A 24,728-nucleotide genomic window follows, 5' to 3' on the forward strand; every position below is an offset into this window, starting at 1 on the left:
GGATACATTCGGTATTCGGGTGTTCGGTTTGATTTTTCGGATGCATTCGGCATTCGGGTTTTTATTTTCTTTCGGATACATTTGGTATTCGGGTACATTCGGGTAAATATTTTTTAAGCAGGGGACCATTATCGGGAGTGTGTGTGTGCAGGAAAAGAGGGCAGCCGCAGAGATCGGAACATTGGAAGACAGGTAAAATAATATAATTTTATGTGATTTATTATTAATACATAATGTAATGTTGAATGAATGAGTAAATGAATGAATGAATGCTGTATGAATGTTTGATGTGTTTGATCGATGTGTTTAATTGTCGGGGGATTTATGTATAACATGTCATGTCACTCGCGCAAACAGTTACTGTTACCAGGGTGCCTCCAGCTGTTGCAAAACTGCAACACCCACCCAGCATGCCCTGACAGCCAAAGGCTGTCTGGGCATGCTTAGAGTTGCAGTTTTACAACAGCTGGAGGCACACTTGGTACGTTGGCACACATGCTCTAAGCTTTTTCTTTCATTTTTAACTTACGCTAGCTTTTTTCAGAAATGGGTTATAGTAGGTCAATGACATGCATAGTAATTGCTGTGGGAACATTTTTCATTCATAAAACCGCAGGCTTAATTGGATAATTGTCGTGTAGAACGTTGGGACCCCAAACGTTCTAAACCGGCAATTATCCAATTAAGTCTGCGGTTTTATGAATGAAAAATGTTCCCACGGCAATTACTATGCATGTTATTGACCTACTAACACATTTCTGAAAAAAGCGAGCGAAATTTGAAAATGAATTAAAAAGCTTTGCGCATGTTTGCCAAAGTGTGCCTCCAGCTGTTGCAAAACTGCAACTCCCAGCATGCCCAGACAGCCTTTGGCTGTCAGGGCGTGCTGGGTGGGTGTTGTAGTTTTGCAATAGCTGGAGGCACCCTGGTAACAGTAACAGAAACAGTGTGTAGCGCAAAAGTGTTAGAGCAAGGACCAATAAAAAAAATTGTATAAATTCTTTACTTTTGTTTACGGATAACGAATGCATTCGTTATTTACCGCATGCATTCGGTAAATAACGAATGCAATCGTTATTTTGCTATTCGTATTATCGTGGCTATTCGGGAATGTTCAAAATGTGTTTTCGTGCATTCTGATCGGTCCGAATGCTCAAAAACGGTAAAATTCGGTAAATTAGACATTCGTTCCGAAACGAATTGCACATTTCTACAGCGTATTTCACTCTGCGCAAATTTTGCGGCAGCAGTAGGAAACACGCTGCATATTCCTCACTATACACACAGGGCTTTCCGGTGGCAGCCCTATGCGTGTAGTGAGTTTTAGAGGCAGAGCCGTGTGCCGGAGTGATTGTGACACGTGGCTCTGCCTTCAAAACTCACTGCACACATAGGGCTGCCACCAGAAAGCCCTGTGTGTATAGTGAGCGAGGAATATGCAGCGTATTTCCCACTGCTGCCGCAATTTTGCGCAGCGTTAAATACGCTGCGTATATGCCAAGTGGGAATGCACCCTTAGTCTCAATGTAGAAGTCAGATTCTATAACAAGTTTGAGCCTATCTCCCGCAGCAAAATAGGGATCTTACAAACGGTGGGGTTCTCAACACTCAGACCATGACTGATCAAAAATTTGACATGTCTCTGTAACATGTCAAAAGATTTATTAAATGATAGTAACACTTTAAATGTATAACAGGTACCACAAATAGCATATGCCATTTCAATAACTGGTATTTTCTCATGTGGCAGAAGGAACCCTGGTTCGGGCCTGTGTTCCAGGGCTCCTTTTATACCCCAGGCTGCTGTCATTTAATCAAATCTGGGATGTTACCTGTTTCTTGTAGTTAAAGGGGTTATCCAGGATTTGAAAAACAGAGCAGATCTCTTCCAAAAACTGTCCTCAGGTTTTGTGTGATATTGCAATTCAATTCCATTGAAGTGAATGGAGCCAATATGTAATACCACATACAACCTGAGGATAGGTGTGATGCTGTTATTTTGGAAAGAAAAAATACTACCTGGATAACCTCTTTAATTAATGACTTATGTCAACCAATCGTCTTTTACAGTGCCTGTGACATGCATGCTACTGCGTAGGAACAGCCTGATACTATCACAGGGGGTTGATATATTTGGCTCACATAAGCAAAAACCAATAAATCACTCTGGGATATAATTTTTTTTAGCACACATAAGCAAAAAAAAAGGATATGTGTTTATTACAAAACTTTTTTACCACTTTTCTCCCCCAAAATGTGCCAACCCATTTTTTTGTGTATTTTTTCTTCTAATTTCAGATCCATGTATGGAGAGGGCTAAATCAGATAAATATTAATAAAATGGTTAACGAGGGCTTGTGGGGGAGTGCTTTTTTTTAATAAAAGTTTTTTAAATGTTTAAACTTATGTCTTTTTTTTTTATTATTTACTTTACAGGCTTGCATAGAAACATAGAATGTGGTGGCAGATAAGAACCATTTGTCCCATCTAGTCTGCTCAATAATCTGAATCCTATCAATAGTCCCTGGCCCTATCTTATATGAAGGATAGCTTTATGCTCATCCCATGCATGTTTAAACTCCTTCACTGTATTTTCAGCGACCACTTCTGCAGGAAGGCTTTTCCATGCATCCACTACTCTCTCAGTAATGTAATACTTCCTGATATTACTTTTAAACCTTTGGCCTTCTAATTTAAAACTATGTCCTCTTGTGGTAGTTTTTCTTCTTTTAAATGTGCTCTCCTCCTTTACTGTGTTGATTGCCTTTATGTATTTAGTGGTGGAATCCTTTACTAAGCCAGGGCTTAGCGTTAGACCCAAAAACAGTTACAGTGGAGCAAAAAAGTATTTTGTAAGCCACCAATTGTTCTCCCACTTAAAAAGATGAGAGAGGCCTGCAATTTTCATCATAGGTATACATCAACTATGAGAGACATAATGAGAAAGAAAAATTCATAAAATCGCATTGTCTGAGTTTTAAAGAATTTATTTGCAAATTATGGTGGAAAATAAGTATTTGGTCACCTACAAACAAGAAAGATTTCTGTCTCTCACAGACCTGTAACTTCTTCTATAAGAGTCTCCTCTGTCCTCCACTCATTACCTGTATTAATGGCACCTGTTTGAACTTGTGATCAGTATAAAAGACACCTGTCCACAACTTTAAACAGTCACACTCCAAATTCCACTAATGGCCAAGACCAAAAATCTGTCGAAGGACATGAGAAACAAAATTGTAGACATGTACCAGGCTGGGAAGACTGAATCTGCAATAGGCTAGCAGCTTGGTGTGAATAAATCAACTGTGGGAGCAATTATAAGAAAATGGAAGACATACAAGACCCTGATAATCTCCATTGATCTGGGGCTCCACGCAAGATCTCACCCCGTGGTGTAAAAATTATCCCAAGAACGGTGAGAAAAATCCCAGAACCTCACTGGGGGACCTAGTGAATGATTTGCAGAGAGCTGGGACCAAAGTTACAAAGGCAACCATCAGTAACCCACTACACCACCAGGGACTAAAATCATGCAGTACCAGATGTAACCCCCTGCTTAAGCCAGTACATGTCCGTGCCTGTCTGAAGTTTGCTAGTGAACATTTGGATGATCCAGAAGAGTATTGGGAGAATGTCATATGGTCATGTGAAACCAAAGTAGAACTTTTGTGGTGAAAACTCAACTCTTCGTGTTTGGAGGAGAGAGAATTCTGAGTTGCATCCAAAGAACACCTTACCTACTGTGAAGCTTAGGGGTGGAAATATCATGCTTTGGGGCTGTTTTTCTGCTACTGAAACTTGAAAAGGAAAGAAAGAATGGTGCCATGTATTGTGAGATTTTGAGTGAAAAGCTCATTCCATCAGCAAGGGCATTGATTGAAATACCAGCAACAGTGTGTGAAAACCTTGTGAAGACTTACAGAAAACATTTGACCCCTGTCGTTGCCAACAAAGGGTATATAACAAAGTATTGAGATGAACTTTTGTTATTGACCAAATACTTAATTTCTACCATAATTTGCAAATAAATTCTTAAAAAATCAGAAAAGTGTGATTTTATGGATTCTTTTTTCTCATTATGTCTCTCATAGTTGAGGTATACCTATGATGAAAATTACAGGCCTTTTTAATCTTTTTAAGTGGGAGAACTTTCACAATTGGTGGCTGACTAAATAATTTTCTGCCCCACTTTAGCGCTAACCCCCAAATATTACCCCGGTTCCCAATGCCACAGGGGTGCCTAGAAAAGCCGGTACCAACAGTCCCGGAGCATCAAAAATGGCACTCCTTGGCCTAGGTGGTACCAGTCTGGCGTTATTTAGGCTGGGGAATGCCAGTAACAATGGTCCTCGCCCACCCAGGTAACATCAGGCTGTTGCTGCTTGGTTGGTTTTTGACTGAGAATAAAAATATGGGGAACCCCACACATTTTTTTTATTATTAAATTATTTATGAAAAAAAAAAAAACTCATAGGGTTCCCCCTATTTTCATTCTCAGCCAAATACCAACCAAGCAGCAACAGACTGACATTACCAGGGTGGGTGAGGACCACTGTTACTGGCCCTTTACAGCTTAAATAATGCCAGCATGTTACCATTAGAGATGTCCCGAATAGTTCGCAGGTGAATAGTTCCCGCCGAACATAGCTTGTTCGCGTTCGCCGCGGCGGGCGAACATGTGCGATCTACGGTCTGCCCCCTATTCGTCATCATTGAGTAAACTTTGATCCTGTACCTCACAGTCAGCAGACACATTCCAGCCAATCAGCAGCAGACCTTCCCTCCCAGACCCTCCCACCTCCTGGACAGCATCCATTTTAGCTTCATTCTGAAGCTGCATTCTTAGTGAGAGGAGGGACAGTGCAGCTGCTGCTGATTTAATAGGGAAATCAATAGCTAGGCTAGTGTATTCAGTGTCCACTACAGTCCTGAAGGACTCATCTGATCACTGCTGTAAGGACAGCACCCCAAACTGATTAAACTGATAGGAATAGTACTACTTAACACACCTTATAATAACGCAGAGAGGCAACGCAAAGAGAGGATTCCGAAGAAGAAGAGTCAGAGGAGGAAGGTGGCTTTGAGGAGGTAGAAGACCAAACACAACAGGCATCCCAGGGGGCTTGTTGTCACCTTTCGAAGACCCTTGGTGTTGTACGTGGCTGGGTGGAGGAAGAGACCTTCAATGACATCAGTGAGGACAAGAACGGGACATGGTTAGCTTGGTATCCAACCTTTTGCAAATGGGGTGTTTGCGGTTGTTTGCGGTGCATTAAACGGGGAGTTTGGTCTGTCACTGCAAAGTGGGCGTAACCCTTACACTACCTGATCTATACAACATCATACCTGATGTTTTAAAGCAAGTTATTCCAAACAATTTAGGAAAGTTAGGTGATTTATGGCCTTTATGGATTAAAACCAGCATCAACTATGTAATTTTCCATGGGAGTTTTGCCATGGATTCCCCTCCGGCATGCCACAGTCCAGGTGTTAGTCCCCTTGAAACAACGTTTCCATCACTATTGTGGCCAGAAATAGTCCCTGTGGGTTTTAAAATTCGCCTGCTATTGAAGTCTATGGCGGTTCGCCAGGTTAGCCCGTTCGCGAACATTTGCGGAAATTTGCGTTTGCCGTTCGTGAATGGAAAATTTTATGTTCACGACATCACTAGTTACCACCTAGGCCCAGGAGCGCCATTTTTGACACTCCAGGCCTGTTGGTACTGATAACCCTGTTGCGGTGGGTACCAGGGTAATAATTGGGGTTTAAAACTAGCTGTAATTTGGGCTAACGCTAAGCCCCGGATTAGTAATAGACTCCGTCTATAAGACTATAAGACAGCGTCCACTACTAAGCCTGTAAAGTGAATAACATTTTTTAAAAAGAATCACTCAACAAGTTTTAAAAACTTTTATTCCAAAAAGAACTCCTCCACAAGCCCTCGTTAACCATTTTATTAACAGTAAAGAAAAAAAATGCTGGTCATCGTCTTAGTCCACCAAATCTGAAGTAGTCCTCTAAGATAAGGAAAAAAAAACACACCAAAAAATGGTCAGTACATTTATGATGCTCTCCCCTGGGGAGAATGCCCATAAAGCAGGGTTTCCCAAACAGGTAGCTGTTGTTAAAATACACTACCCCCCATCATTTCCAGACAGTGAGCTTCCAGTTAAGCACCATCTGGAGTCTTGCTGCTCCTAAGCTACAACTCCTGTGATGGGAGTTGTAGTTTAGCAACAGCTGGAGGCACCCTGGTGTTAAAACGTCTATCCGGCCACCAGCCCGCATCTCCCACCTGCCCGCTAGCTGTTGCAAGACTACAACTCCTAACATTCCCTTACAGTAAAGACATGCTGGGAGTTGTAGTTGAACCAGTTAGTGTGCAGGTGGCAGATGCGGGCGGGTGGCTGGGGAGCAGAACCGACTCACTCACAGAAATTTGAAAATATTGCAATGTATTTTAATATTTCTCTCTCGAAGCCCTAATCATGGCTCCGGCGGTAAATATGAAATTACATTGCTGTACTTTCTTATTTCATGCCATTATTTACACAGTGTTAACCCCTTAAGGACCAGGCCAATTTTCCCTGTAGGACCCGAGCATTTTTTGGATATCTGACCACTGTCACTTTAAGCATTAATAACTCTGGGATGCTTTTACCTTTCATTCTTATTCCGAGATAGTTTATTCGTGACATATTATACTTTATGTTAGTGGTAACATTTTGTCGATACTTGCATAATTTCTGGGGGAAAAATTCCAAAATTTGATGAAAAAATTGAAAATGTAGCATTTTTCTAACTTTGAAGCTCTCTGCTTGTAAGGAAAATAGACTTTCCAAATAAATTATATTTTGATTCACAAATACAATATGTCTACTTTATGTTTGCATCATGCATGTTTTTACTTTTGGAAGACATCAGAGGGCTTCAAAGTTCAGCAGCAATTTTTAAAATTTTTCACAAAATTTTCAAAATCGGAATTTTTCATTGACCAATTCAGGTTTGAAGGGGAATTGAAGGGCTTTCTTATTAGAAATACCCCACAAATGACCCCATTATAAAAACTGCTCCCCTCAAAGTATTCAAAATGATATTCAGTAAGTGTGTTAACCCTTTATGTGTTTCACAGAAATAGCAGCAAAATGAAGGAGAAAATTCAAAATCTTCATATATTACACTCGCATGTTCTTGTAGACCCAGTTTTTGAATTTTTACAAGGGGTAAAAGGAGAAAATCCCCTCATATGTGTATGTCAAGTGTTCGGCCGGCACAGTAGAGGGCTCAGAAGGGAAGGAGCGACAGTGGGATTTTGGAGAGTAAGTTTTTCTGAAATGGTTTTTGGGGGCATGTCCAATTTAGGAAGCCCCTATGGTGCCAGAACAGCAGAACCCCCCCCCCCATGGCACACCATTTTGGAAACTACACCCCTCAAGGCACGTAACAAGGGGTCCAGTGAGCCTTAGCACCCCACAGGTGTTTGACGACTTTTCGTTAAAGGCGGATGTGTAAATGAAAAAAAAAACTTTCTCTAAAGTGCATTTTTTCCCCAAATTTAGCATTTTTATAAAGGGTAATGGGAGAAAATGCCCCCCAAAACAACCCCATCTCTTCTGAGTATGGAAATACCCCATGTTAGGACGTAAAATGCTCTGTGGGCGAACTACAATGCTCAGAAGAGAAGGAGTCACATTTGGCTTTTTGAAAGCAAATTGTGCTGAAATGTTTTTTTGGGGGGCATGTCACATTTAGGAAGCCCCTATGGTGCCAGAACAGCAAAAAAAAAAAAAAAACATGGCATACTATTTTGGAAACTACACCCTTCAATAAACGTAACATGGGGTACATTGAGCCTTAACACCTCACAGGTATTTCATGACTTTTTGTTAAATTTGGATGTGTAAATGAAAGAAAACATTTTTTTCACTAAAATGCATTTTTTTCCCCAAATTTTAAATTTTTACAAGGGGTAATAGGACAAAATTACGCCCAAAATTTCCGTACGTATCCGGGGTATTTGCGTTACAAATTTTGGGGGTCTTTTTTTCCTTTTACCTGAAAATAAAAAGTACGGGGCAACACCAGGATGTTAGTGTAAAAGTTTTATGTTTTTACACTAACAGGCTGGTGTAGACCCCAACTTTTCCTTTTCATAAGGGGTAAAAGGAGAAAAAGCCCCCCAAAATTTGTAGTGCAATTTCTCCCGAGTACGGAAATACCCCATATGTGGCCCTAAACTGTTTCCTTGAAATACAACAGGGCTCTGAAGTGAAAGAGCGCCATGTGCATTTGAGGACTAAATTAGGGATTGCATAGGGGTATTCTATGCCAGGGATTCCCAAACAGGGTGCTTCCAGCTGTTGCTAAACTCCCAGCATGCCTGGACAGTCAGTGGCTGTACGGAAATGCTGCGAGTTGTTGTTTTGCAACAGCTGGAGGCTCTGTTTTGGAAACACTGCTGTACAATACATTTTTCATTTTTATTGAGGGATGACAGTGTAAGGGGGTGTATATGTAGTGTTTTACCCTTTATAATATGTTAGTGCAGTGTAGTGTAGTGTTTTAGGGTACATTTGCACGGGCGGAGGTTTACAGTGAGTTTCCCGCTAGGAGTTTGCGCTGCGGGAAAAATTTGGCGCAGCTCATACTTGAAGCAGGAGACTCACTGTAAACTTGCCCGTGTGAATGTACGTGGTACATTCACATGAGGGGGCAAACCTCCAGCTGTTTCAAAACTACAACTCCCAGCATGTACTGGTTGGAAAATCTTCAGTTAGGTTCTGTTACCTAACGCAGTATTTTCCAACCAGTGTACTTCCAGCTGTTGCAAAACTACAACTCCCAGCATGTACTGATCGCCAAAGGGCATGCTGCGAGATGTAGTTATGCAACAGCTGGAGGTACGCAACTACAACTCCCAGCATGCCGAGACAGCTGTTTGCTGTTTGGGCATGCTGGGATTTGCAGTTTTGCAACATCTGGAGGGCTACAGTTTAGAGACCACTGCACAGTGATCTCCAAACTGTGGCCCTCCAAATGTTGCAAAACTACAAATCTCAGCATGCCCAGACAGCAAACTGCTGTGTGGGCATGTCAGGAGTTGTAGTTTTGCACGATCTAGAGGGCCACAGTTTAGAGGTCACTGCACAGTGATCTCCAAACTGTAGCCCTCCAGCTGTTGCGAAACTACAAATCCCAGAATGCCCACACAGCAAACAGCTATCTGGGCATACTGGGAGTTGTAGTTTTGCAACATTTGGAGGGCTACAGTTTACAGTGGTCTCAGACTGTAGCCCTGCAGATGTTGCTACGCAACTCACCGGCTTCCGTAGGATCCAGTGAATCAGCCGCACAACATCGCTGCCCGACGATCACCGTCGCCTGCAGCCTCCGGATGGGTAAGTGGATCTTCTGCCGCCGGTCCCTGACGGTTTCCCCGTTCTGCCCCGCCTATTGTGGATGGGCAGAATGGGGAAACTGAAAGTTAACCCCCCGCCCCCAATCTGCTATTGGTCATCGCTCCTGGTGACCAATAGCAGGGATAGGATGGGTGGCACCCCTGCCACCTCACTCCTATCCCTTCAGGGGGATCGTGGGTGTCTTTGACAACCCCAATCCCCCTTATATTTTTGTACACCGGGTCACCATACCCCGCATGACCTCGAATCGGCGCAAATCACTGGTGTGAATTCACCAGCGATTTGCGGTGAATTTGCAGACATGTGGTGGTCTGATGACCCCCCTTCGCATTTGCGCAGGGTGCCTACTGATAGATATCAGCAGTCACTCCGGTCCGGTCCCCGCCCGGCGCACAGCGGGTACTGAAATTCCCACGGACCTACAGGTACGCCCTAGGTCCTTAAGTACCAGAGAGCAAAGGTGTACCTTTACGCCCTTGGTCCTTAAGTGGTTAAAAGTCACCATGCCGCACTTCACTCTCATACTGCAGTTTACTTGAAAATTATATAGTCTGCCACATAAGCAAGGTAAATCTTGAGTTGTTGGTAATCACCCATGCATTTGCCAGCTAATTTTTGATCATTTCTTTGGCATCTTTGTTTCAGATTTATAAATATGGTGCCAATCAAATTATAAGCATTGCACATTCACATCACATAATCCTCCCTTTTGTTATTGACTATGAGATTTGTTTTAGAATATTAATCATGGTATTTTCCCTGCATTTGGTTGGGGTTTTTGGAATGTCCTACAGAGTCTTACTATGATAAATGAATGTCACTGAAAAGCGAGCCAAGAAAAACTGAGCTTTTAGAAAAGATGGCCATTAATAAAAGAGGTTTGATAAAAGATGGCATGGGGAACATGTCTTTGTGAATTCAGGGACACATACTTTTAAGTTTACAGCAGTGTTTGTCAATTATCCTAGTCTATGCATCAAGCTTAAAAGATAGGTTTCAAAAACATGATTAGCTGTCAGGATTCCGCAGGTCTTTGGTGAGTGCTATGACACAAGAAGTAAATTACATTTTTACTGTATTTTCAGTTGTCCTTGATTTAAGTTAAGCACATTTAGTCTGTACTGAAACATGTCTATTGTGCATAAAAAAGCAATATGTCATACGTAGGTGGATGCAATATTTAAAAAATGTAATTATAAGATTATACGGCTAGCACTAAAGCATTAAAGAAAGTTCCTAAGTTAAAAAAAGCAAAAATATTTCCACTTATGTACTTTGGACTAGGAATTAGATGTACATTTTATGAAACAGTAAAACATAAAATATTGTTAGGCGTCAAACACTATTATAGTATTTTCACACATAGCCTTTATAAGCTTTTCCACTATGGTTTTAAAGAATAAAAAATAGTAGTTAAAGGGGTACTCCACTGGAAAAAAAATATTTAAATCAACTGATGCCAGAAAGTTAAACAGATTTGTAAATTGCCTCTATTTAAAAATCTTAATCCTTCCAGTACTTATCAGCCACTGTATGCTCCACAGGAAGTTATTTTCTTTTTGGATTTCCTTTCTGTTTGGCCACAGTGCTCTCTGTTGACACCTCTGTCCATGTCAGGAACTGTCCAGAGCAGGATAGGTTTGCTATGGGAATTTGCTCCTACTCTGGACAATTCCTAAAATGGACAGTGGTGTCAGCAGAGAGCACTGTGGTCAGACAGAAAGGAAATTCAAAAAGTAAATAACTTCCTGTGGAGCATACAGCAGCTGATAAAGTACTGGAAGGATTAAGATTTTTAAATAGAAATGTAACTTTCTTTCTGGCACCAGTTGATTTAAAAAAAAATGTTTTCCAGCGGAGTATCCCTATAAAAGGGATGTCCTTTTTGGATGATCGCTTGTTAATAGGCTGCTCTCATGAAAATCTGAACACAGATTTTCCTATTACTTGGACCCCCAGTGATCGACTAGAAAATATGGGAAGACCTGGCATTAGGTATTGGACCAGTCAGTAGAAAAACAGGACTGTAAATAAGCACATGACTAGATCAGGACCAGCCATCAGGATTCCGGGAATGCCTTTTTTAAATCTATATAGTCCTTTTCAGTGTCAAGATATAAGCCTTTTTGGTTATTATTCAAAATAGGCTCAAAAGCCCAGGGGTTTACTCCGATTTTATATATATATATATAGAGAGAGATTAGCTGTCCATTTGATTTCATGTAATAGAAGGTTCTCTTTTTAGAGTAATACCAATATGATTTCTGAACTAGCCAACTTCAGTGTTGTTGATGTTACCAACTAAACTTATTAATGTTTAATTCATTTTATAGATTCACATATCATGGTGTGTTTATATTCTCTTTTATGTTAATCTATTATAACTAGAGGTGAGCGAATTTCTGAAAAATTAGATTCGGCTGACTAGATGAATTTTCCGTAAAAATTTGGTTCGGTACGAATTTATTCGCAGTGAATAGCTGTCACGATGCCGGCTGGCAGGAGGTGGATCCTCTGTGCCAGAGAGGGATTGGCGTGGACCGTGCTAGTGGACCGGTTCTAAGTCACTACTGGTGTTCACCAGAGCCCGCCGCAAAGCGGGATGGTCTTGCTGCGGCGGTAGTGACCAGGTCGTATCCACTAGCAACGGCTCAACCTCTCTGACTGCTGAAGATAGGCACGGTACAAGGGAGTAGACAGAAGCAAGGTCGGACGTAGCAGAAGGTCGGGGCAGGCAGCAAGGATCGTAGTCAGGGGCAACGGCAGGAGGTCTGGAACACAGGCTAGGAACACACAAGGAAACGCTTTCACTGGCACAATGGCAACAAGATCCGGCGAGGGAGTGCAGGGGAAGTGAGGTATACATAGGGAGTGCACAGGTGAACACACTAATTAGAACCACTTGCGCCAATCAGCGGCGAAGTGGCCCTTTAAATCGCAGAGACCCGGCGTGCGCGCGCCCTAGGGAGTGGGGCCGCGCGCGCCGGGACAGGACCGACGGAGAGCGAGTCAGGTACGGGAGCCGGGGTGCGCATCGCGAGCGGGCGCCACCCGCATCGCGAATCGCATCCCGGCTGGAGGCGGTATCGCAGCGCACCGGGTCAGTGGATCTGACCGGAGCGCTGCAGTAGCGAGAGTGTAGCGAGCGCTCCGGGGAGGAGCGGGGACCCGGAGCGCTCGGCGTAACAGTACCCCCCCCCTTGGGTCTCCCCCTCTTCTTAGAGCCTGAGAACCTGAGGAGCAGACTTTTGTCTAGGATATTGTCCTCAGGTTCCCAGGATCTCTCTTCAGGACCACAACCCTCCCAATCGACCAAAAAAAAAGTTTTCCCTCTGACCTTCTTGGAGGCCAGTATCTCCTTTACGGAGAAGATGTCCGAGGAGCCGGAAACAGGAGTGGGAGAAACAAGTTTGGGAGAGAAACGGTTGATGATGAGTGGTTTAAGAAGAGAAACGTGAAAGGCATTAGGAATACGAAGAGAAGGAGGAAGAAGAAGTTTGTAAGAGACAGGATTAATCTGGCACAAAATTTTGAAAGGACCAAGATAGCGTGGTCCCAATTTGTAGCTAGGGACACGGAAGCGGACATATTTAGCGGAGAGCCATACCTTGTCTCCTGGAGAAAAAATGGGGGGAGCTCTTCTTTTCTTATCAGCAAACTTCTTCATGCGTGATGAAGCCTGTAAGAGAGAATTTTGGGTCTCTTTCCATATGGTGGAAAGATCACGAGTTATTTCATCCACAGCGGGCAAACCAGAGGGCAAGGGAGTAGGGAGGGGGGGAAGAGGGTGACGGCCGTACACCACGAAAAATGGGGATTTGGAAGAAGATTCAGAGACTCTGAAGTTGTACGAGAATTCGGCCCATGGAAGAAGATCTGCCCAGTCATCCTGGCGGGAGGAAACAAAATGCCGTAAATAATCACCAAGGACCTGGTTAATTCTTTCTACTTGCCCATTGGATTGAGGATGATAAGCAGAAGAAAAGTTTAATTTAATCTTGAGTTGTTTACAGAGAGCCCTCCAGAATTTTGACACGAATTGGACGCCTCTATCCGAGACGATCTGCGTGGGCAACCCGTGAAGACGAAAAATGTGTACAAAAAATTGTTTTGCCAACTGAGGCGCTGAAGGAAGACCAGGAAGAGGAATAAAATGTGCCATCTTGGAAAATCGATCATCGACCACCCAAACAACAGTGTTGCCACGGGATGGGGGTAAGTCTGTAATAAAGTCCATACCAATCAGAGACCAAGGCTGTTCGGGGACAGGCAGAGGATGAAGAAGACCAGCGGGCTTCTGGCGAGGAGTCTTATCCCGGGCACAGACAGTGCAGGCTCGCACAAAATCCACAACATCCGTCTCCAGAGTCGGCCACCAATAGAAACGAGAGATGAGTTGCACGGATTTCTTGATGCCCGCATGACCTGCGAGATGGGAGGAGTGACCCCATTTGAGGATTCCGAGGCGTTGGCGTGGAGAGACGAAGGTCTTCCCTGGAGGAGTTTGCCTGATGGAGGCTGGAGAAGTGGAGATCAGGCAGTCAGGAGGAATGATGTGTTGCTGAGAGAGCTCTACTTCCGAGGCATCCGAGGAACGAGAGAGAGCATCGGCCCTAATGTTCTTATCGGCAGGCCGAAAGTGAATTTCAAAATTAAATCGGGCAAAGAACAGAGACCACCTGGCCTGGCGAGGATTCAGCCGTTGGGCAGACTGGAGATAGGAGAGGTTCTTGTGATCGGTGTAAATAATAACTGGAAATCTTGATCCCTCCAGCAGATGCCTCCATTCCTCAAGTGCTAATTTAATGGCTAGTAGCTCTCGATCCCCGATGGAGTAGTTCCTCTCCGCCGGAGAGAAGGTCCTAGAAAAAAACCCACAAGTAACAGCATGCCCGGAAGAATTTTTTTGTAGAAGGACCGCTCCAGCTCCTACTGAGGAGGCATCAACCTCCAATAGGAAGGGTTTAGATGGGTCAGGTCTGGAGAGCACGGGAGCTGAAGAAAAGGCAGACTTGAGCTGTTTAAAGGCGTCTTCCGCTTGAGGAGGCCATGACTTAGGATTGGCATTCTTTTTGGTTAAAGCCACGATAGGAGCCACAATGGTGGAAAAATGTGGAATAAATTGTCTGTAATAATTGGCGAACCCCAAAAAACGTTGGATAGCACGGAGTCCGGAGGGGCGTGGCCAATCTAAGACAGCAGAGAGTTTGTCTGGATCCATTTGTAGTCCCTGGCCAGAGACCAAGTATCCTAGGAAAGGAAGAGATTGACATTCAAACAGACATTTCTCCATTTTGGCATAAAGTTGATTGTCACGAAGTCTCTGAAGAACCATGCGGACATGCTGGCGGTGTTCTTCTAGGTTGGCGGAAAAAATCAGGATATCGTCCAGATACACAACAACACAGGAATATAAGAGATCACGAAAAATTTCATTAACAAAGTCTTGGAAGACGGCAGGGGCGTTGCACAGGCCAAAGGGCATGACCAGATACTCAAAGTGTCCATCTCTAGTGTTAAATGCCGTTTTCCATTCATCCCCCTCTCTGATGCGGATGAGATTATAAGCACCTCTTAAGTCCAGTTTGGTAAAGATGTGGGCACCTTGGAGGCGATCAAAGAGTTCAGAGATGAGAGGTAGAGGGTAGCGGTTCTTTACCGTGATTTTATTAAGACCGCGGTAGTCAATGCAAGGACGTAGGGAGCCATCTTTTTTGGACACAAAGAAAAATCCGGCTCCGGCAGGAGAGGAGGATTTGCGGATAAAGCCCTTTTTTAAATTTTCCTGGATGTACTCAGACATAGCAAGAGTCTCTGGGGCAGAGAGAGGATAAATTCTGCCCCGGGGTGGAGTAGTGCCCGGGAGGAGGTCAATAGGACAGTCATAAGGCCTGTGAGGAGGTAGAGTCTCAGCTTGTTTTTTGCAAAAAACATCCGCAAAGTCCATATAGGCCTTAGGGAGACCGGTTACAGGGGGAACCACAGGGTCACGGCAAGGAGTACTGGGAACCGGTTTAAGGCAGTCCTTGAAACAAGAGGGACCCCAACTCTTGATCTCCCCAGTGGACCAATCCAGGGTTGGGGAATGGTGTTGAAGCCAGGGTAGTCCAAGGAGAATTTCGGAAGTGCAATTGGGGAGGACCAAAAACTCAATTTTCTCGTGATGAGGTCCGATGCACATTAGGAGGGGCTCCGTGCGGAAACGTATGGTACAGTCCAATTTTCATTGTTAACACAATTGATGTAGAGGGGTCTGGCGAGACTGGTCACCGGGATGTTGAACCTGTTGATGAGAGAGGCCAAAATAAAATTTCCTGCAGATCCGGAATCCAAGAAGGCCATAGTAGAGAAGGAGAAGGTAGAGGCAGATATCCGCACAGGCACAGTAAGACGTGGAGAAGCAGAGTTGACATCAAGGACTGTCTCACCTTTGTGCGGAGTCAGCGTACGTCTTTCCAGGCGGGGAGGACGGATAGGACAATCCTTCAGGAAGTGTTCGGTACCGGCACAGTACAGGCAGAGATTCTCCATGCGGCGTCGTGTCCTCTCTTGAGGTGTCAGGCGAGACCGGTCGACCTGCATAGCCTCCACGGCGGGAGGCACAGGAACGGATTGCAGGGGACCAGAGGAGAGAGGAGCCGGGGAGAAAAAACGCCTCGTGCGAACAAAGTCCATATCCTGGCGGAGCTCCTGACGCCTTTCGGAAAAACGCATGTCAATGCGAGTGGCTAGATGAATGAGTTCATGTAGGTTAGCAGGGATTTCTCGTGCGGCCAGAACATCTTTAATGTTGCTGGATAGGCCTTTTTTAAAGGTCGCGCAGAGGGCCTCATTATTCCAGGATAGTTCTGAAGCAAGAGTACGGAATTGTACGGCGTACTCGCCAACGGAAGAATTACCCTGGACCAGGTTCAACAGGGCAGTCTCAGCAGAAGAGGCTCGGGCAGGTTCCTCAAAGACACTTCGAATTTCCGAGAAGAAGGAGTGTACAGAGGCAGTGACAGGGTCATTGCGGTCCCAGAGCGGTGTGGCCCATGACAGAGCTTTTCCAGACAGAAGGCTGACTACGAAAGCCACCTTAGACCTTTCAGTAGGAAACTGGTCCGACATCATCTCCAAGTGCAGGGAACATTGAGAAAGAAAGCCACGGCAAAATTTAGAGTCCCCATCAAATTTATCCGGCAAGGATAGTCGTAGGCCTGAAGCGGCCACTCGCTGCGGAGGAGGTGCAGGAGCTGGCGGAGGAGATGATTGCTGAAGCTGTGGTAGTAGCTGCTGTAGCATCACGGTCAGTTGAGACAGCTGGTGGCCTTGTTGCGCTATCTGTTGTGACTGCTGGGCGACCACCGTGGTGAGGTCGGCGACAACTGGCAGAGGAACTTCAGCGGGATCCATGGCCGGATCTACTGTCACGATGCCGGCTGGCAGGAGGTGGATCCTCTGTGCCAGAGAGGGATTGGCGTGGACCGTGCTAGTGGACCGGTTCTAAGTCACTACTGGTGTTCACCAGAGCCCGCCGCAAAGCGGGATGGTCTTGCTGCGGCGGTAGTGACCAGGTCGTATCCACTAGCAACGGCTCAACCTCTCTGACTGCTGAAGATAGGCGCGGTACAAGGGAGTAGACAGAAGCAAGGTCGGACGTAGCAGAAGGTCGGGGCAGGCAGCAAGGATCGTAGTCAGGGGCAACGGCAGGAGGTCTGGAACACAGGCTAGGAACACACAAGGAAACGCTTTCACTGGCACAATGGCAACAAGATCCGGCGAGGGAGTGCAGGGGAAGTGAGGTATACATAGGGAGTGCACAGGTGAACACACTAATTAGAACCACTTGCGCCAATCAGCGGCGAAGTGGCCCTTTAAATCGCAGAGACCCGGCGCGCGCGCGCCCTAGGGAGCGGGGCCGCGCGCGCCGGGACAGGACCGACGGAGAGCGAGTCAGGTACGGGAGCCGGGGTGCGCATCGCGAGCGGGCGCCACCCGCATCGCGAATCGCATCCCGGCTGGAGGCGGTATCGCAGCGCACCGGGTCAGTGGATCTGACCGGAGCGCTGCAGTAGCGAGAGTGTAGCGAGCGCTCCGGGGAGGAGCGGGGACCCGGAGCGCTCGGCGTAACAATAGCTATTAAAAACATCTATCTCTGGCCTACATAGAGGCTCAATAGGGGTATAGAACACTTTGCCTTGTAATAACATGAATAGGGAGTGTTCTGTGTTGGTGAAATAATACTGTTATTCAGTATGACATGCAGATTACAGGCATCACTATTAGAATCACTGCTGCAGAGCGCCTGGATGTGGCAGATTTTTTCTGTAATTTTTACTTCATTTAATTAAAATTTATTTCAATTTTTTGATTACTTATTCTGGTGAGCATCGAACTGGCGGTCCTCCGCCAGGTGAGATACCACCTGTTTCAACCCCTGCCTCTCAGCACCCCCCTGACTGTGAAAGTGCAAATGTTTAATTTAATTTAATAAGCTATGGTTCATTGTTATCGCTCCAAGCTGTTTCATTGGATTCTTGTGATAATTCCACAGGTAAAATGGGGGCGACGACCATAAGGCCTCAGTCTTGAAAAGATTACATCGATTTTTTTAAATTTAAGATTTATATTAGATTCCATAGTTTAAAGTACCCAGTGTTTACTTTGAAATAATACTGTATTACCACAAAACTCAATCTAACAAGGAGTCACATGGCGGCACAATGACAGAGCCTAGAGGGGGCAGCCGCATGAGGAGACCATAATCTTGCAGAATGACACAGCCTGGAATTGGTGGCAGCAAGAGGAGACCATAGAGTGGTTGAATGACACAGCCTTGAGTTGGTGGCAGCATGAGGAGACCATAGGGCCTCACAATTGCTGAGATAAAAAGATTAATTTTCAAATTTAAATTGAGTATTTTTTAGGTAATGTCCCAGCAGCATGAGTAGACCATATGGTGGCTGAATGACACAGCCTGCAGCTGACGACAGCATGAGGAGTTAATAGGGCTTCACAATCCCTAAGATTAAAAGATTATTTTTCAAATTTAAATTGAGGATTTATGGTAGCTAGTGCTACCATAAAAATGTTTAGGTTATGTCCCAGCAGCATGAGGGGTCCCCAGGGCCTCACCATCCATAAGCTTAAAATATAAATTTTCAAATTTAAATTGAAGACATTTTTTAGGTAATGCCCCAGCAGCATGAATAGACCATATAGTGGCTGAATGACACAGCCTGAAGCTGGCGACAGCATGAGGAGTTAATAGGGCTTCACAATCCCTAAGATTAAAATATTAATTTTCTAATTTAAATTTAAGATTTATGGTAGCTAGTACTACCATAAAATTTTTTAAGTATTGTCCCAGCAGCATAAGGAGACCAAATAGTGGCTGAATGACACAGCCTGGCGTTGGTGGCAGCATGAGGAGATCATATAGTGGCTGAATGACAAAGCGTTGAGGTGGCAGCAGCATGAGGAGACCATCTAGAGGCTAAATGGCACAGCGTGGAGTTGGTGGCAGCATGAGGAGACCATATAGTGGCTGAACGGCACAGCCTGGAGATGGCGGCAGCATGAATAGACCATATAGTGGCTGAATGGCACAGCCTGGAGTTGGCAGCAGCATGAGAAGAACATATAGTGGCTGAATGACAAAGTGTGGAGGTGGCGGCAGCATGAGGAGACCATATCGTGGCTGAATGGCTCAGCCTGGAGGTGGTGGCAGCATGAGGAGACCATATAGTGGCTGAATGGCACAGCCTGGAGTTGACGGCAGCATAAGGAGAACATATAGTGGCTGAATTACACAGCTTGGAGGTGGCAGCAGCATGAGGAGAACATATGGCGGCAGAATTAGACAGCCTGGAGGTGTTGGCAGCAGCATCAGGAGTCCTGAAAGTGACCCGTGACAGAGTGGGGCGTTAGGTGGCAATACCTGTACCCGGCGACGGAGGTGGGTGAAAAAAGATCTGATGCGGAGGATTGTTTGTAACTGGGGAGCAGCACCTTAAATCTGTTTGGCACTATCCATATTTGTGAAGTGTTGGTGTGGCACCATGGTAAATGTACTCTGATGCATCAGGCATTGGTGGTTGGAAATACTGGCTGATCCATGCCTGATTCATCTTTACAAAGGTCAGTCTCTCCACATTTTTTTGGGGAAAGACGAGTTCTCCTTGGGGTGACTATGGCCGTTGCCGCACCCACACTGATGGCACACTACTGGCCGGGCAGGACAACTTTTACAGGGCAAATTCTGCTAGTTGTGGCTGGCCACAAATCAAGTTTGGCTGCCCAGAAGTCCAGCGGATATTCAAGGTGTGTTGGTATGGTCATGTCAAGGCATGCCACCACCTGCTGGTTCAGGTCCTGCTCAAGGTCTACCTGCTGCTGAGGATTTGCTTCACTATGGGGTGAAGAAAGCTACTCATCAGCCACTGTAGACTCAGGCTGCTGCTGATGGAGCTGGTACTGCTTCTTCCACCCTACCCCTCCCCAGCTGCCATGGCAATGGAAAGTGAGCGCAGAGGGCCCCCCGAGTCAGACCTGCGAGAGGATGGACGATGGTGCTGATAGGCATCAGCCAACTGACTATGGAGGGTGTCTCTGTAGTAGGTCAGTGGGTGTAAAAAAAGGCCCCCATTTTGTGGCAGAACTGAGAGTACAATAAGGTGGAGAGCTAGAAGTCATCCTGCTGTCGAATGATGACAATTCGGCGGTCACTACGTAAGCAAGCGAGCATGCATTTGTGCAAGTGACTCGGAGGGACTCCCTGCCTCCATCTCCACTGCATGCTGCCAAGGTGTGTCTGGGTCCTCTGTCTCGCCTTCATCATAACCATCTAGCTCTTCTGGCTGCTCCTGCTCCTCCTCTCCTTTCAGATGACTAGAAAAAAAAAACATTTTGCAAAACCTAAACTGTGCTCCACTGTGCCCCTCCCCATCTTCCTCCTCCAGTTCAGCCACCACAGGGCTTATGTGGCCGTGAGATGTAGGCGCTACATCTCCAGTGCCCTGACTAGCCATTGTTTCCAACATGTGTTGTAGGAAATGAAGCAGTGGAAGAATGTCGTTCATCGCATAATCCTGGTGACTGACTAATAATCTGGCTACCTCAAAGGGCCTGAGCAAACGGCAGGTGTCACGTATGAGCTGCCACTTGTTGACATTGAGGTTACAAAGGGGAGTACCCCTATCGGCTTAGATCATCAAGAAATCAGTGATGGCTTTTCTCTATTCATATAGTCTGTCCAACATATGGAGGGTGGAATTCCAACAGGTGGCAATGTCGCAAATCAGAATATGTTGGGGGATACTGTTCTGACGCTGCAGCTCAAGGAGGGTGTGCTTTGCGGTGTACCAGTGGCTGAAGTGCATGCAAAGTTTCCTTCCCATTGTTAGGATGTCTTGCAAATTGGGGGAACACTTCAGGAACCTTTGACAACCATATTGAACACGAGTGCCATGCAGGGTGCATGGGTCAGCCTTCCTTATCGCAGCACAGAAGATGTTCTTCCCGTTGTCAGTCACCATGCTTCCCATTTCCAGTTTTTGGTGAGTAGGCCATGCTCCCATTTCTTTATGAATTACTTTTAGCAGTTCCTCTCCTGTGTGACATGTTCCAAGACAAACCATGTAAAGAACAGTGTGACACCGCCATGCTCTGCACACATGGTATGCTGAAGGTGCACTGAGACTTGTCCATTCAGTGGAGGCTGAGGACACGGTGAAGGATGAGGAGGCGGAGTTGCACACTGTCACAGGACCAACGGCCTGAGAGCGTGGAGGAGGAAGCGGCATGACCAGTCCAAGTTTGTGTTGTGGTTGTGCAGGAACCACATTCACCCAGTGGGCCATAAAGGACATGTATTGTCCCTGACCATAGTTATGGCTCCAGATGTTGGCACTATTGTGCACTTTGGTACACACTGACAGGCTCAAGGACTGGCCCACCTCACAAGCCATCAGTTCTCTGAAAAGTGCAGAGTCCACCTCTTGAATAGGGAGGGACTGTAGCACCAGCAACTTGGACAGGAGCACATTCAGCTTCTGCGCCGTTGGATAGTGGGCAGATATTGTTGTCTCTTGGACATGGCTTCGCCGATGCATTGCTGGCGGAATGACTGACTCAAAGTAGGAGGAGCAGGCGCATCTTGAGCGACAGAAGGAGGTTATGACACTCAGCTCCCTTCGGCTGAGGTGGTGGAGCCTTGGCTGGCTGAAAGAGGGAGCGGTGTGCCACTGAGTGATGCAGCAGGGTGGACCACCACATCGGAGCCATGGTTCTTCCAGGCCACTTTACGGTGGCACAGCATATGCTGATGCAGGGCCATGGTGCCAACATTGGGACCCTGGCCACGCTTCACCTTCTGCCGACAAAGCTTGCACATCGGCATGTTAACCTCCTCCGGATGCTTGATGAAAAACTGGCACACTGCAAAGTAGCTGATTTTACCCCCAACAGTCCGCACTGATTGACTGCTACTGCCGCCGTCTGCAGGAACCCCTGTTTCACTACCTCCTGGCAAGGTAGGCTGCCACGAAGCAGGTGGTCTCCCCCGGGCACATTAGACTTCAGAATTTCCACTTCTGCCACCCTGCTGACTGCCAACCATGCTACCACGTTGCTGGCTCAGCTGCTTCCTCATGGGCAACCTGCAACCCTTTTCTAATGATGATGATGATGATGAAGCCCCTTCTGCACCCTGCTCCCAATTGCAATCGGCTTCATCATCAACAAGTGTCTGCATGTCACTGATGTCCTCCTCAGGTTCCTCAACAGTGACTGTTTCAAGACCCTGAACACTGGCAAAACCACCTCCCATGTTACTCTCCTCATCACTACTTGCCTGCCTAGTAGAGGAAGCGACAGATGTCTCCTCCACTTCTTGGCTTGGCAGTAGCTGCTGACTGTCCTCTATTAGATATTCCTCACTGAATAGTGGAGCTGAACCCACAGCATAAGTTACTTCTGTAGGGGAGGGAACAGCATAGGACAGAGGCAATGGGAGGACAGGAACTGCTCCCGGGCCATGGCAACTGAGGGTTGTGTCTGAGGAACCCACTTACTGTTGACTGGGGGTATCAGATGTCACTTGTGATGAAGTGGATGACCGTGTTAACCAATCGATGATGGCAGACGGGTTGACACGGTTAAGACACGATGGCTAGCTGATACCGTGAGATTGGGCCTCTTGCTGAGAATCCTGCTGCCACTCGCCCCAAGTCTGCTGCTACCTCTGCCTGCACCTGAAGAATTTAGGCCTCTGCCACTCCTCTTTGCATGTCCTGGCCCTTCTCTGCCTGACATATTTAATGCGTATATGAGGGGAGTACAATATGCTTCACTGTGTTTAAAACAGTATTTTTCTAGAACAGCAGCAGGTGTGTACTTTTGACTGACCTTTTACAGTAACTAGGCACTTAAGAACAAAATGGTACAACACTTAGATGTACGTATGTGGTATGCACTTATGAGGGCAGAAAAATTCGCTACAGTACGCTTAAAAAAAGTGGAACATCAGCCAGTGAGTACTTTTTGCTGTCCTTTTACAATATCTAGGCCCTTAAGACTTTATCAGGAACAAAATGGTACAACACTTAGATGTACGTATGTGGTATGCACTTATGAGGGCAGAAAAATGCACTACAGTACGCTTAAAAAAGTTTTTGTGTACAACACCAGCTGGTGAGTACTTTTGATTGGCCTTTCACAGTATCTAGGCCCTTGAAACTTTAACAGAAACAACATGGTACAACACTTAGATGTATCTATGTGGTATGCACTTATGAGGGCAGAAAAATGCGCTGCAGTACACTTAAAAAAGTTTTGGTGTACTACACCAGCCAGTGAGTACTTTTGGCTGTCCTTTCACAGTATCTAGGCCCTTAAAACTTTATCAGAAACAAAATGGTACAACACTTAGATGTAAGTATGTGGTATGCACTTATGAGGGCAAAAAAATGCGCTGCAGTACGCTTAAAAAAGTATGTTTATAACTCCAGACGATGAGTACTTTTGGCTGTCCTTTGTCAGTATCTGGGCCCTGAAGACTTTTTAGGAAACAAAATGGTACAACACTTGTACGTATGCGGTATGCATTTATGAGGGCAGAAAAATGTGCTACAGTACGCTTAAAACAGTTTTTGTGCACATCACCAGCAGTAGACAGCAGTACTGCAGCACACAGTCGCTGTGTACTACAGCCAAAATTCCCTATCAGTGCTTCTAGGCAGGATTTGTGCTTGAGCTGAATCGCTGCTGTTCTTCTTTGCAACACACTGCTCTCTGATCCTCTCTATAATAGTACGCTTTAGACAGTGACTGGGAGGTGAATCGCTGCATTAAGAATGCTTTTCTGTGAAAAACAGACTGCTCTCTGTCCCTATTCATCTCTCTGCAGTGTAAGGATGAAGTGACTGGCTGCAATATTGCAATAGGGCTGTGACATCACAGGGGTGACTGGTTGCTGATCCTGCATGTGATTAAGGATCATCCCGCCTACCCTTGTTTCCGCCTTCCCAGGGTTCCTTGCCCCATGTCCTCACATGTGGATCTGCCATTTGAGATGCCTTGGAACATGGACCGCACTAAATGAAGTTTACTGAAGCGATTCGCACGATAGAATCACAGCGATATTTGCATTTGTTGCAAATTTAACTTTTCCTGACATTTGTTACTAATTCAGATTTGTCAGATTCGATCCGCTTATCCCTAATTATAACTAATAAACCTGCATATCATTTTGATACCTTTGTTATTATTTTATTACATTGCAAAAGTTACTTCTACTTTGGAAAACCACCAAGGAGCTGAAAAACGAAAAAAGAGAAAAAACTGCAGAAGGATTTAAAAAACGTCAAGTGGAAAGAGAATTTTGTGATTTCTCATTGATTTACAGCTAACATCTGGCCGCAGCGTTTTTTTGGGTGTTTTTCTTTGCGTTTTTCACCAAAAACAGCCTCAGTAGAAACTTAGCCTCAGGCCTCTCCAAGCCTAACCATTAGGCAACCAATTTGACTTGTCTGAGAACATGACCTTACTCCTTTCCTTCATGTTCCATTCCTTATGGGCTTTTGCAAACTTAAGTATGGCTTTTTTTTTTTTTTTCCAATTAAAATTTTTTATTCAGTTTCAAGTATAAACAAGTAAATAAACAAAGTACAATCACCGTACAATAAAACAGGTGCTGAACGAGTCCATGTTCAGACGTTACATAACACCAAAACTCCCAATCAGGGAACAATAAGGCCTCTCAGTATACCTCAAGCTGAGAAAGAGAAGTATGCCATACTGGAAATTCAAATTACATTAACCAATATG

General features: G+C 45.3%; 1 protein-coding gene across 5 annotated transcripts in view; it reads right to left on the reverse strand.

The window, feature by feature from the left end:
* The window catches only part of HTR7 (5-hydroxytryptamine receptor 7), a 219,953-nt gene that overhangs the window by 26,962 nt on the left and 168,263 nt on the right, over window positions 1–24,728 (reverse strand). The window contains exon 3 of one of the 5 annotated variants that reach the window (XM_056530167.1): window positions 5,038–6,017. The exons of the other annotated variants lie outside the window; for them this stretch is intronic. Coding sequence (XP_056386142.1) covers window positions 5,957–6,017 — 61 coding nt within the window. The 3' untranslated portion in view covers window positions 5,038–5,956. Of the gene's footprint in view, window positions 1–5,037; window positions 6,018–24,728 lie in introns of those variants that run through there. 5 annotated transcript variants of the gene reach the window in all.

This window comes from Hyla sarda, chromosome 7 (assembly GCF_029499605.1).
Source record: "Hyla sarda isolate aHylSar1 chromosome 7, aHylSar1.hap1, whole genome shotgun sequence".
Lineage (NCBI taxonomy): Eukaryota > Metazoa > Chordata > Amphibia > Anura > Hylidae > Hyla > Hyla sarda.